The 12107-nt window shown below is 35.6% G+C and overlaps 1 protein-coding gene across 6 annotated transcripts in view; it reads left to right on the plus strand.

Moving 5' to 3' along the window:
* The window catches only part of SEC24D (SEC24 homolog D, COPII coat complex component), a 110396-nt gene that overhangs the window by 70154 nt on the left and 28135 nt on the right, over positions 1–12107 (plus strand). For all 6 annotated transcript variants that reach the window (XM_045055925.1, XM_019829009.3, XM_019829010.3 and 3 more), the window contains exons 11-13: positions 5315–5439; positions 10081–10272; positions 10864–10957. In XM_045055925.1, coding sequence (XP_044911860.1) covers positions 5315–5439; positions 10081–10272; positions 10864–10957 — 411 coding nt within the window. The remainder of the gene's footprint in view (positions 1–5314; positions 5440–10080; positions 10273–10863; positions 10958–12107) is intronic.

Raw genomic sequence — 12107 nt, forward strand, 5'->3', positions numbered from 1 at the left:
CTATATTATCTTGATTTTATGCTTTTTTAGTAGAAACTCAGGCAGAGAGTCAAATCTATTTCTGGGAACAAAAGTCTCAGTATCTTCAAACTCTGTTATCTGGAAACGTTCCAGATGTCTAATTGATGGGAAATTTCACCCAGCAGGCAAGGAACCAAATAAAAAATATCTATATACATTTTGAAGAATTTTTTTGTAAGCTTAATTTACCTTTTATTATTCCAAATAAGGTTTAAAATAAAAGATAGTGTAAGTATCTTCAAATTTAATTATAATTAAAAATGTAAATAATGTATAATAATTAGTTGCTTTAGGGATTTGGACAATGAAAAAGGTTTTATTTAATTTTGCCATCTAATTTTTAACTGCAAATTTAAAGGAGAATTACAAAATTACATTTTTCTGTATTAATTTTATTTTATCTTGATACCAATTTTATATAATAAAATTAGCATTGATTGAATATTTACTATTTGTGATGCTTTGTGCTAAGTGTTTATGTGTTGTTTCGTTTAGTTCTCAAGTGACCCCATGTGGCAAGTACCACCATTACATGGGGAACCTGAGGCCTAGAGCTCTTACATGCCGTACTCAAATCACACACATAGAAAGTGCTGGAGCCAGACTGAAAACTGTGTTGGCATGTCCTTATTCTTTATCAGTATAGGGTGGATCTGTAAGCAATTATTTAGAAAATCACCATGGTGCTCCCCTGGAAGAAAAGATCCCAGCTCTGTTGCTTAAGTTTTTCATGTAAAATTTTACAGAATATATCTACATACAAAGTGTACCTGAAATATAAAACCCCATTCCAAGCCAGCCTTTTTCTTTTCTAAATAAAGATATCATCTCTCCACCTAATTTTATTATTTTATTTTATTTTTAAAAGTTTTTTTATTTATTTTGAGAGAGAATGAGAAAGGGGGAGGGGAGGGAAGGAGGGAGAGGGGTAGAGAAAGAGGGAGAGAGAGAATCCCAAGCAGGCTGATAGCATGCTATCGGCATGGAGCCCAAACTCATGAACTGCAAGATCATGACCTGAGCCTAAATCATCAAGAGTTGGATGCTTAATGGACTGAGCCATCCAGGTACCCCTCCACTTAATTTTAATTCATTGTGATGTTTAACGAATACCTAACATGTCCAAAACACTTGGTTATGTGCTATGAAGGATACCAAAGCTAGCAAGATAGTGAACCTGATTTCAAGATATTTCCCATATATAGACCTGGTAAGTGTATAATTATGATATAAATCCAAATATGATAAATGCTGTAAGAGTCAAATAATTACAATGCCATAACAAAACAGACAAGCGATAACGTATGATTTGGAGGATCAGGGATAAGTGATATTGGAGCTGGTTATACCAGGAGCAGAGTCTGGACATGTGGAAATGTAAGAGAAAACTAAATAGTTGGTAGAAGCAGAGGACTTGCCATTTACTCCACTTTCTTCAGGGGCAAGGCCGGTATTATAAATGAGTGACGTGGAGTTAGTATGGGGACTAGGATAATTGGAGAGTATGTTCCCTTTCCCCCAAAACACATTCATATTCAAATATTTTTTAAAACACTATGCCAAACAAAATACTTTTCTGGCCAAATTCTTGGCCCAGACCCATTAGACTGTGACTTCTGGATAGGAAATGTTTTGAAAATGGCAAACACTTAAATTAGTTGAAGGAATGTGTATTGAGAAATAATGGGAAGTAAAGCTGGGAAGTTGTTTTGAGATGCAGACTAACTTTTTATATTCCACTGGGTTTGGCATCATAGCTGTGATCTCCTGGTTTTTATACATGTTAGTTAAATGGGTATTATAGGGAGTCTTCAATGCCAGGCCATAGAGAAATTTATGTTAATTCAGTAAGTCATGAGGATCCTTAAAGGTAAAGAGGAAGTTGTTTCCTTAATCCTTTCATCCATACATTTATTCATTCATTTGGCAGTATTGAGCACTCTTCTGTGCCATGCTCTGTGCTTGACTCTGAGGACTCAGTAAACATCCTGTCCTCAGAGGCAGTGGTACTGTGATCTGTATTGTCTTTTGGACCATTTATTCTGACAGCAGTTTGTATAATGAGAGGAAAGAGATTGGAGACAGAAGGATATTGGAAAATTAATGCAGTGGTCCATGCAGGAGAAAATAAAAGGAGTATAGCAGTTCCTCAAAAAGTTAAAAATAGAATATACCCAAAATAATTGAAAACAGAGTCTCAAAGAGATATTTCCACACCCACGTTCATAGTGGCATTATTCATAATAGCCAAAAGGAGTAGGAGTCCATGAGTCTATACACGGATAAATGGATAAACAAAATGTGGTATATACATATGTGGAATATTATTCAGCCTTAAAAGGAAAGAAATGTAGACACATGCTAAACATGGATGAACTTTTAAGGACATTATGCTAAATGAAATAAGCCAGTCACATGAAAGACAAATACTATGATTTTACTTGTTACTTATATTAAGCACCTAGAGTAGTCAGATTCATAGAGACAAGAATGTAGAAGTGTAGAATGGTGGTTGCCAGGGTCTGGAGAGACCAGGGAATGTAAGTCATTGTTTAATGATCATAGAGTTTCAGTCTTACAACATAAAAAAGTTCTGGGGATGGATGGTGGTGAAGGTTGCACAGCAGTGTGAATGTACTTAATACCACTGAACTGTACACTTAAAAATAGTAAAGGTGGCAAATTTTACGTATATTTTACCACAATAAGAATCAAATTGGGGGGCACCAGGGCAGCTCAGTCAGTTGAGCATCTGACTCTTGATTTTGGCTCAGGTCAGGATCCCATGGTGGTGAGATTGAGTCCTAAGTCAGGCTCCATGCTAGAGGTGGAGCCTGCTCAAGATCTCTCTCTCTGTCTCTCTCTCTCTCTCTCTCTCTCTCTCTGTCTCTCTCTCTCTCCCCGCCTCTGCTCCTTCCCCACTTGCTTGAGCTCACATGCGTGTGCTCACTCTTATCTCTCTCAAAGATACATACATACGTACGTACATACATACATACATAAGATCTTTTAAAAAGCTTACTATAAAAAAGAGAAATAATTTTAAAAACAGTAAATGAGGGTCTAAATTTGGGTACTGGAACCAGAAAAGCTTCACAATTAACTGGTTACGGACGGTAAGGAAGGTGGACAATTCCACAGAGAAAATGAGATTTGAAACACAGATTACTTTTGAGGATCATGCTTTCTGTAAAGAATATAATGGGATAAATGTTGTCTTACTTACAAAATTCTGAATGAAGATGCTGACAGGATCTTTATGTGGAGGTGTGCTATAGTTAAATGGAGTGCTGGTCTGGAGCTCAGAAAGGAGACCATGATAGGAAAGAATTTGAGGAGTTGCCTATATAGAGGTGCTAGTTAAAACAGGTGCACAGAGATTTCTGTGATAAAGCAGGTGGTAACAAAAGAGAAGATATCATTTGAGGAAGATAAGAAAATGAAAAAGCAGTCAGAAAAGTGGGAGAGGAAATGACACCACAGCGCTGTGATAGCTAAAGTGAAAATGGTCCGTGATGCCTAAAATTGGATAGATAGAAGAGAGTTCGGGATGAGAGCTGGATTTTACTTAAAGTCATTTGTTTGCAGTCAAGAGGTCTGTGACCCTTAACAGAGCGGTTTTGCTAAAGTATCATGGAAAACCAGGGTTTTATAAAGTTCATACCTGTTAGGCTTGACTGTACAAAACGAGCTGGATTAAAAGGAGTAATTGATTAAAAAGACAACCAATAATGAAGTCATTAGAGTTTTCTAGGCATGAGATGACAAGCTTCTGGATGGTTAAGAGTAGGGACTGGGTAAAACATGTAAAAGAAGCATTTTGAAAGAATAGTCAATGGGACTCAGTGGTTGAAAGAAAAGGAGTAGTTAAATCTAATTTTATGTTTTTAAGCCTTTGAATTGATGTGTAGTGATGTTATTGATAGAGATTTTGGAAGAGAATATCATTTAGAGGAATGATGAATTAGTTTCACATACGTAGAAAACAAGTTACAGTGAAGGACTCCATAGATTTATGGAAACTGTTCAGTGGGGAACTAGTAATGCTGAATTTAAGAGATCACAGAATGGTAACACACATTTGGGTTGGTCACAAAGAGGCTTTGGTTTAATTAATGGAAATGAGAGTGATTTTTATTTGATTTAAATTAATGTAAGTTATGTTATAAGTTAGATTAGGTGGGAATCAGGAATGATTTGCAAAAAAGTTGCTCAGATAGACAGCAGTAGAGTTCTTTCATTTCTTTGTTGGCCTGATTTTGAATGTGGCAAAACAATGAAGCTTCTATGTTGATGATTTTTAAGTCCTGCACTTCTTTTCTTATTTCAAATGGTAGACTTTTATTAGAAGGCTGTTAGCTCTAAGCTTGTAGTGGCTAGAGAATGAACCAGTAGATGAATTGGAGACATCATCATCTAATTTTATAATTATAATAGTTAAAAGACAATTTTACTTTGGAACATTTTTTTGTCATTTATCATAAAGTTAAAAATTGAATTAACCTTAACTCTTTTTTTTTTAGTCACTAAATTTGCCTGAGGCTGTTTTCTAAATATTTTGTAAGACCTAACTGAATAATCGCTTCCTAAGAGCTCTTTGAACACCAGCCAGTAAAGGGACCAACAGCTATCAAACATTTATATAGCAGCTGCTTTATGTTGTAGTGATTGTTTGAAACAGATAGAGAAAAGGCCCAATATTCTATTTTTAACATAAATATGTAAAGAATAGGTAAATATTTGGTAATATAGTACAATTTTAAAGTATACAATTATATTTTAGTATACAATTTCATATCCTTAAAACTGGGAGAGCTTACAAAGGAAGAGATTTGAAAATGGCATGATCCAGTTAATGAAATTCTACTAGTTTCAAGACAAATACCAATTATTGTATGTATTCTTTGGGGGCACAATTTGTCAAGTTTCCAGACACACCTCTTCTCAGAAGGAGAAGGTTGTAAGCAAGGCTGGTCACTAGACTATACCCTTGGGTAATTGTAGTGAGAAAGACTTCAGGGTGCTACAAAAATGAAGCTTCACTGTTAGATATCATAATCCTGCCGAATTCAATAGAGTGTCGCAGGTCGTACCCTGGAAAACAAACAGCTTTTATCTTTTTTATAGCATCAGAGACTGTGTTCTAAAAAATGATTTAGTTCCCCAGATGTTATATCCTAAAATATTAAATGAAAAGTTTGATGATATCTTCAAGGGTTTGAGTGTTTTAATTTGATTATGCAATGTATATACTTTTTAATTACATTTATGTGATTTGTTTGCTTTCCTATAGAAAAATAAGCCTCCCAACCCACCAGCCTTTATCTTCATGATTGATGTTTCATATAGTAACATCAAGAATGGACTTGTGAAGCTCATATGTGAAGAACTGAAGACTGTGCTGGAAAAACTTCCAAAGTAAGGGAACTGCCATTATTTTTCTAATTTGCACAATATTACTGAATTAATTTATTGGCCAGAAAGCAAGTGCTGAATGCCCCGTGGATATCTTTTGCTAATGAGGACATTGGGTAAGTATTTCTAAATTAAACAGCCACCAGCTCGTTGAGTCCTTAAAAAGTCTGAGTTATCTTTTGTGCAAAGCAAAAGAAACAAACTGATAAAAATTAATGCTGTGGTAAACAACATTCAGAGTACATTTTAATTATAAGGAGAATCCCAACAGTGTGCTGGGAAAGACTTGGAAGTCTGTTATCCACTTTCAAAGGGGCTGGTTTTTCAGTGGAAACTGCTAGTTGTGACATGTGGTAGGTAGAGTTCTAAGGGGTGCCCGGAAACTGTACCGTTGTCGTATGGCAGACGTGGTAGCTTTTTAGGCAAATTTCCTTTTTTCCTGTATTATACACTGTCAAACCCCTTTGTCACTTTACTGCTTCTAGGTCCTATGACTTAAAACATAAGGTAGATCACTTTCCTTGCCACAACAGGGAGCAGTGCACAAAAGGAAAGGTGGAAAGGTATTTCAGCAAACATGGCTATTTTTCATAATATACAAACTAGTTATTTAAGATGGGAGCTGCCATCCAGTAAGGAGACCTGGGAGTGGAGAAAGTCTTCCTTTATGAGAGGAGACATGCTTAAGAAAATAAAAGAGTCTAAGAAATATCATCTGAAACCTAGTGTCTATACCAGTGTCTATACCAGTCTCAGCATCTTCCACCCCTCCGTATCTCCTGAATGATCTCTGTTCTGAAAAGGGATGCTTTGAGGGATGGGCTATCCATAGCCCTTAGGGCTCCCTGAGTCCTTGGGTGTCCATTCCTCTATATTCATTCCACATGTGGCTGCTGCACTGGTGCATGTGAGGCTCAGATGAATGAACTCTGGACCTCCCAGGAGTAGTTTTGTTTGTATCTGTGAAGCTAAAGTCATAATATTCTCAAGGATGGTTTGGAAAAGCAGTTGGGGATGTTTAAAAAACATTGAGGTGATTTCAAACTGAATTCTAAAATGAAGAATGAGCTGGGAGCAAGTTGAAGATGGGGCATAAGAAAGGCATGTGATGCCTGCTGACACTTTGTGACTCTAGTTTCTGTTACTTCATTCTCCCGGATACTTGAGAACTATGGACTTTCTGCTGAATAGGACTTACTTTATAATAGACTTCTCTCACAGGGCTGTTTTAATTCTAAATCTGAAGTTGGAGCTTGATTCATATGAAAGAAAACTATCATTTCTGGAAATGGTGTCTCTTTCTTTCCCTTCTCTCAAACTGGTTAAATTAGACTATGCTATTCTCATGGTTACCTTGCCAACCCTTAGCTCCTTTTCAACACAGTGCTGATATGAAGTGTATAACCTATTGATATGAGTTATGAAATCACACTCCTTCCTGAGATGTCATTATGACTTATATCTCATTGGAGAGCAGATTGTGGCTTCAGCAAAAAGATAGGAGAAAACAATAAAATGATTTTAAAACAAATCTGGTTGCTTTTTTTCTTCCCCAAAGTTTATTTTGGGATCTGTAGATATATAATTTTATACTTTTTATTGTAAGATAGCCATCAGTTTGATTTACTTCTTTGAACCAGGTAATATGCCAAATAGTGTTTTTAAAGCACAGTATAAGTCTTGATTAATGTCTAAGGTATGTTCATCTCTTAGCTGATCTTTTGAAAAGTAAAGGCCCCATTCTTTACTATTTAACTTTGAATTTACATCTTTGATTTTGCCAGATGTCATTTCTGTCTGACTTCTCTGAAACAGGAAAGAAAAGATTTGAAATATCTTACCTGTTGTTCAGATCAAGCAATCGGGTTTTTTTCTTGTTTTTAATGCTCCTGTAGCAAAAATGTTCAAAATGCTTGACTTTGGAATATTCCAGTTCATCCAGTTACTAACATCTTCACTTTTGCTCTGTCGGATTCATTCCATTAAAATAATAAGGACAAGTGTTGAGGGAAGTGGTAATTGAAAAACAGAAGAAGAAACACATGTTGTTTTCTGTGATATCCCTTATATACCTTTATAAAATTTGCATAGAATTAATATGAAGGAGAGGCTGAGATTTCATTTTCTTCTGGTCATGATTTAACAAGGCAGTTATACTGTTGAAAAGAAAATTTTAAGATACTTCTTTGTTTCTCAAACAAATTGAAACAAATATGTTCCCATGAAAACATGTTATAATATTTTGCAATAATGTGAAATGTTCTGATTAGATGTTTTTAAAAATGTTAATTTAGATTTTAAGTGAACCCTGTGAATCCCAGGATACTCCTTTCCCATCATTTGAAAATGTTCAAATCCAATGGGAAATAGCAATCCAGACTCTTCTCTGTAATTTTTCTTTTGTGTCTTTTGCCTTAATTGACTCTAAATTAACTATTAAAAGAGAATAAATGCCCTTGGGATTTGCCGGACATTTATCACCTTATGTAATAAAAGGTTTACTCGGAAATGGGAGCTTAACCAGTGGTGCGCTGGTAAACTGGATCTCAAATAAATAAAGCCTTTACTACAATGTTTGCACATTCCTGTGGTGTAAAATATGTCCAGCCATGCTGATTTTAAACTAGCAAGGCAACATCACTAAACAGGAGTTGGGAAAAGATGCATACAATCAGTTTATCAATCTGGGCTCTAACTTGCCATCCTAAATAAACACAGCATTTCACCTTCATGATAATCATCCTGAGCAAACCTCTAATTCTTTGCGTTATACTAGACCCTTCAGGAGCAGGGAGCATAAACTTTGAGACTTTATTGATTTGTAGTCAGGGATTAATGCTATGTTAACTAACAGGCACTATATACTAAGAACCCAGTGAGAATGATTTGTAGAAATTTAGAAGAGGAAATAACTTCTGGTTGGTAGCATCAGGGGAGGTTTGAGAGAGGAAGAGTATCTGTGCTTGGTCTTAAAGAGTAAAATTCTAATGAATAGGGGGGCAGGGAGAACATGAGTACAGTATCATATAATGGTTAGTTGCATGAAATCATCCAGTTTAGGATATTCAAGGGTGTGTGTGTGTGTGTGTGTCTAAGTCTGTGTATGTGCAGTTACAAACGATTAGGTACTATTTCTGAAAATGTTCTAAGAGTCCATAATACAAACATTTACCAAGTACTTTTGGAACGGATTATGAGGATCTATTTAAACTGCCCACCCATTCATGAAGGCCACAATGAAGAACAAATACCTTCAATTAGCAAAGGAAGTAGAGAAGAAATAAAGAGTTTAAAGTCAATAGTTTGTCATCATGTACTCTGCTGAAATTGGGAAGTCTGCAGTGGGATCAACAATTTGAACTTCAGATACTTTCATCTATGTACTTTATTTTCCTTTCTCTCATACTCGAGTAACTATGCTATGTACAAAGTTTAGGAGCTGAGCATACTAGGTTCTTTTTTTAAAAAAAAATTGTCCCTAAGCAAAATAAGTTTTATTGATATCTAAGGATCAAAGAAAACGGCATGTATCTTTTGTGGCCGTCATGTCATTGAGCACTGCTGTATACACCAATGAAAATCAGGAAGTGTTGTTGGAAGGGGGAGGGGAAGGGAGACAAAGAGAAACCTGGGTAAACATTAAAGAGAGTTTAGACCACTCAATTCAAGTGTAGACTTAAATAAACATTCATGCCTTATACTCTTTTCAGGAAGATTAAGGCCTTATCTTGGATTTCTTTAAAAAATTTACTTTTTAGGGTGCCTGGGTGACTCAGTCTGTTAAGTGACTGACTATTGATTTCAGCTCAGGTCATGACATCACAGTTCCTGAGATGGAGCAGCATTGGGCTCTGCGGTGACAGCACTGAACCTGCTTGGGATTTGCTCTCCCCCCACCCCCCCCACCCCCCCACCCCCGTGCTTGCACGTGCACTGTCTCCCTCTCTCAAAATGAATACAGTTTTAGAGTTTTTATTACTTTTATTGTCTTGCCAAGACATCACAAATGTTTACTTAATTAGAATTATATCATCAATTCATATATGTGACTTTTTAAATATATTTACATTATATGTTTATATGGCATATAGCTCTCAAAATCTAGTCCAATTTCTATTGCGATTCTCTAGAATCTGTAAGAAAAGAATCACACAGAAGGAGCAAGTCCTTTCTTGATAAAAATAGCTATCCTGTTTGTAATCTGAATGTGCCTTTCTCTTGCTTCAGATGTTCCATTTGTTCTTCTGACCTTGTTGTGACTTCTGAGAGAACTTTGTTTATAAAGAATGTAATAAGCCTAGCTTGTTTATTAAAAAAAAAAAGCACATCTTGTAATTGCTATGGATTGAGCATACATATATTAAAGAAATAAATATTTTAAAGAAATGTATTTTCATATCTGTTTGATTTTTTTTTTTTGCCTAGAATTTTGAGAATTTTTTCCTTTATCAGCTTACTTATTTTTGTAATATCCCCCACCCCCTACTGTGACTCAGTATTGTTTATATACGGTAAACATTCATTAAGAGCAAAACTTTAAACATGTCTTCCATTTATTTTATAGAAGGTATATTACTGAATTTCGGATAGAAACATGTCTCATAAATATATGAAAGAACTTCAAACACTGTGTTTTTCTCATAGGGAAGAGCAAGAAGAAACTTCTGCAATCCGAGTTGGTTTTATCACATATAACAAAGTGCTGCATTTCTTTAATGTAAAGAGTAATTTGGCCCAGCCTCAGATGATGGTGGTGACTGATGTTGGAGAGGTCTTTGTTCCTCTGTTGGATGGTTTCCTTGTCAACTATCAAGAATCCCAATCTGTGATTCACAAGTAAATATCAAGTATTTTATAATTTAGATAAAAATCAGGGATCTGTTCTGAATTATTTTGATTCAATCACATGTTGTTTTGGCATTAGCAAGGGAGTTTTAATGTATGGATTGTAAAACTCTGTCATTTATGTTAGTTCTATTTTAAATGTACACCAGTATCTAGAGGGAAGAGTTTTTTGTTTTTTTTTTTTTTTTTGATACACTCAACCAGTCTCTTCTCTTTGCTAAAAAAGTTATGCAAAGGAAATATTTTCTGCATATTGATGAGTCTATTCAATGATGATGGTAATAGCTAAAGATATAGCTACTGTTCCAAGAATTAATGGTCTAAGAGGTCAAATATGTAAATAGTGAAAAAATATTTACAAAGAGTGTGCTTTTGTAAATGTTACAAATAAGTCATAAATTTTGGTTCCAGAACATATCAAGATATCATTCCCTTAGGGATGACCTGTGAAGGTCACCCATAGGTGTTCAGCATAAAATAAAACCGTATGTGTTCAGGCTTGAAATGTTAATGACTTATTTCTTGAAGTTTATTACAAATACGCTTAACACTTAAAACCTTTTACTCATTCACTTATTACAGTTTATTGGACCAGATTCCAGAGATGTTTGCAGACTCTAATGAGAATGAGACTGTCTTTGCTCCTGTCATCCAGGCTGGCATGGAAGCGCTAAAGGTGAGAAGTCTTTTTTAATTGCTAATAAATAAATTTTTAAAACTAGACACACACACACACACACACACACACAGGAAGTTTCATCTATGAAAGAAATTACAGCCTTCATTAGAGCATGTAGTTTGCTAGAGGCGCGTTCCAAACTTCCCTACAAATCTCAGGAGGAAAATGGCCAAAATCATGGATTGCTCCCAGCGTTTACATTCCAGAACTGTTATCATCTGAGTAACTGATTTTGTCAGTATTTCCAGTTTAGCTCCTCCCTTTGACTTTTATATGAACTTTATATGATCTATTTTATTTTTATTTTTTAATTTTTTTTTAGCGTTTATTTTTGAGAGAAAGAGCGCAAGCAGGGGAGGGGCAGAGAGAGAGAGAGAGAGACAGAATTGGAAGCAGACTCCAGGCTCTGAGCTGTCAGCACAGAGCCCTACGCAGGGCTTGAACTCACGAGCTGTGAGATCATGACCTGAGCTTAAGTTGGATGCTTAACTGACTGAGCCACCCAGGTGCCCTATATGATCTATTTTAAAAATACTTCAGCAGTATCAGAACTACCAGATATGAAGGGAAAAATACCCCTATTATCCTCTCCTTCCTTGGGGTTTTCAAACATGCAAGGGCAAGGCCTCTGACAGTGACAGATGTGAATGCCACACAGGGCATTGCTGAATGCCAAAAGCAGATGCGAGGTTGGCCATGTCTTCACTTGGGGAGCCGGGCCCTAATGACTCTGGCCATTTTCATAGTAATAAAGACAGCAATCTGAAGAAGGCAGAATGATTGACAGGTACTGACTGTTCATCATTATTACCTTAGCACAAGAGTCAGATCACTTTAGCCTGCATAGCTAGTTCCTAAAAACTTATTTTTTAATTTTATTATTAAAGTTAAATTGAAATTAACTTCTAAAATATAATGGCTATTGGTAATAACAATAGCAATAATAACAGCAATAGTAATGCTATAAAACTGAATTTATGAAACCCTTCCACATAAATTTTATGTCTAAACATTGTGGTTTGGTTTTAGTACACTGATTCTTACCTGGATTTTCTGATCTTCAGAGTATTTACTCTTGCAGATGTCCCTCAAAAAGCCTCAGAATACATGTCAATTTAACATAAAATTAAAAATAAATTTTACATCA

The sequence above is a fragment of the Felis catus genome, chromosome B1 (assembly GCF_018350175.1).
Source record: "Felis catus isolate Fca126 chromosome B1, F.catus_Fca126_mat1.0, whole genome shotgun sequence".
NCBI classification, from domain to species: domain Eukaryota; kingdom Metazoa; phylum Chordata; class Mammalia; order Carnivora; family Felidae; genus Felis; species Felis catus.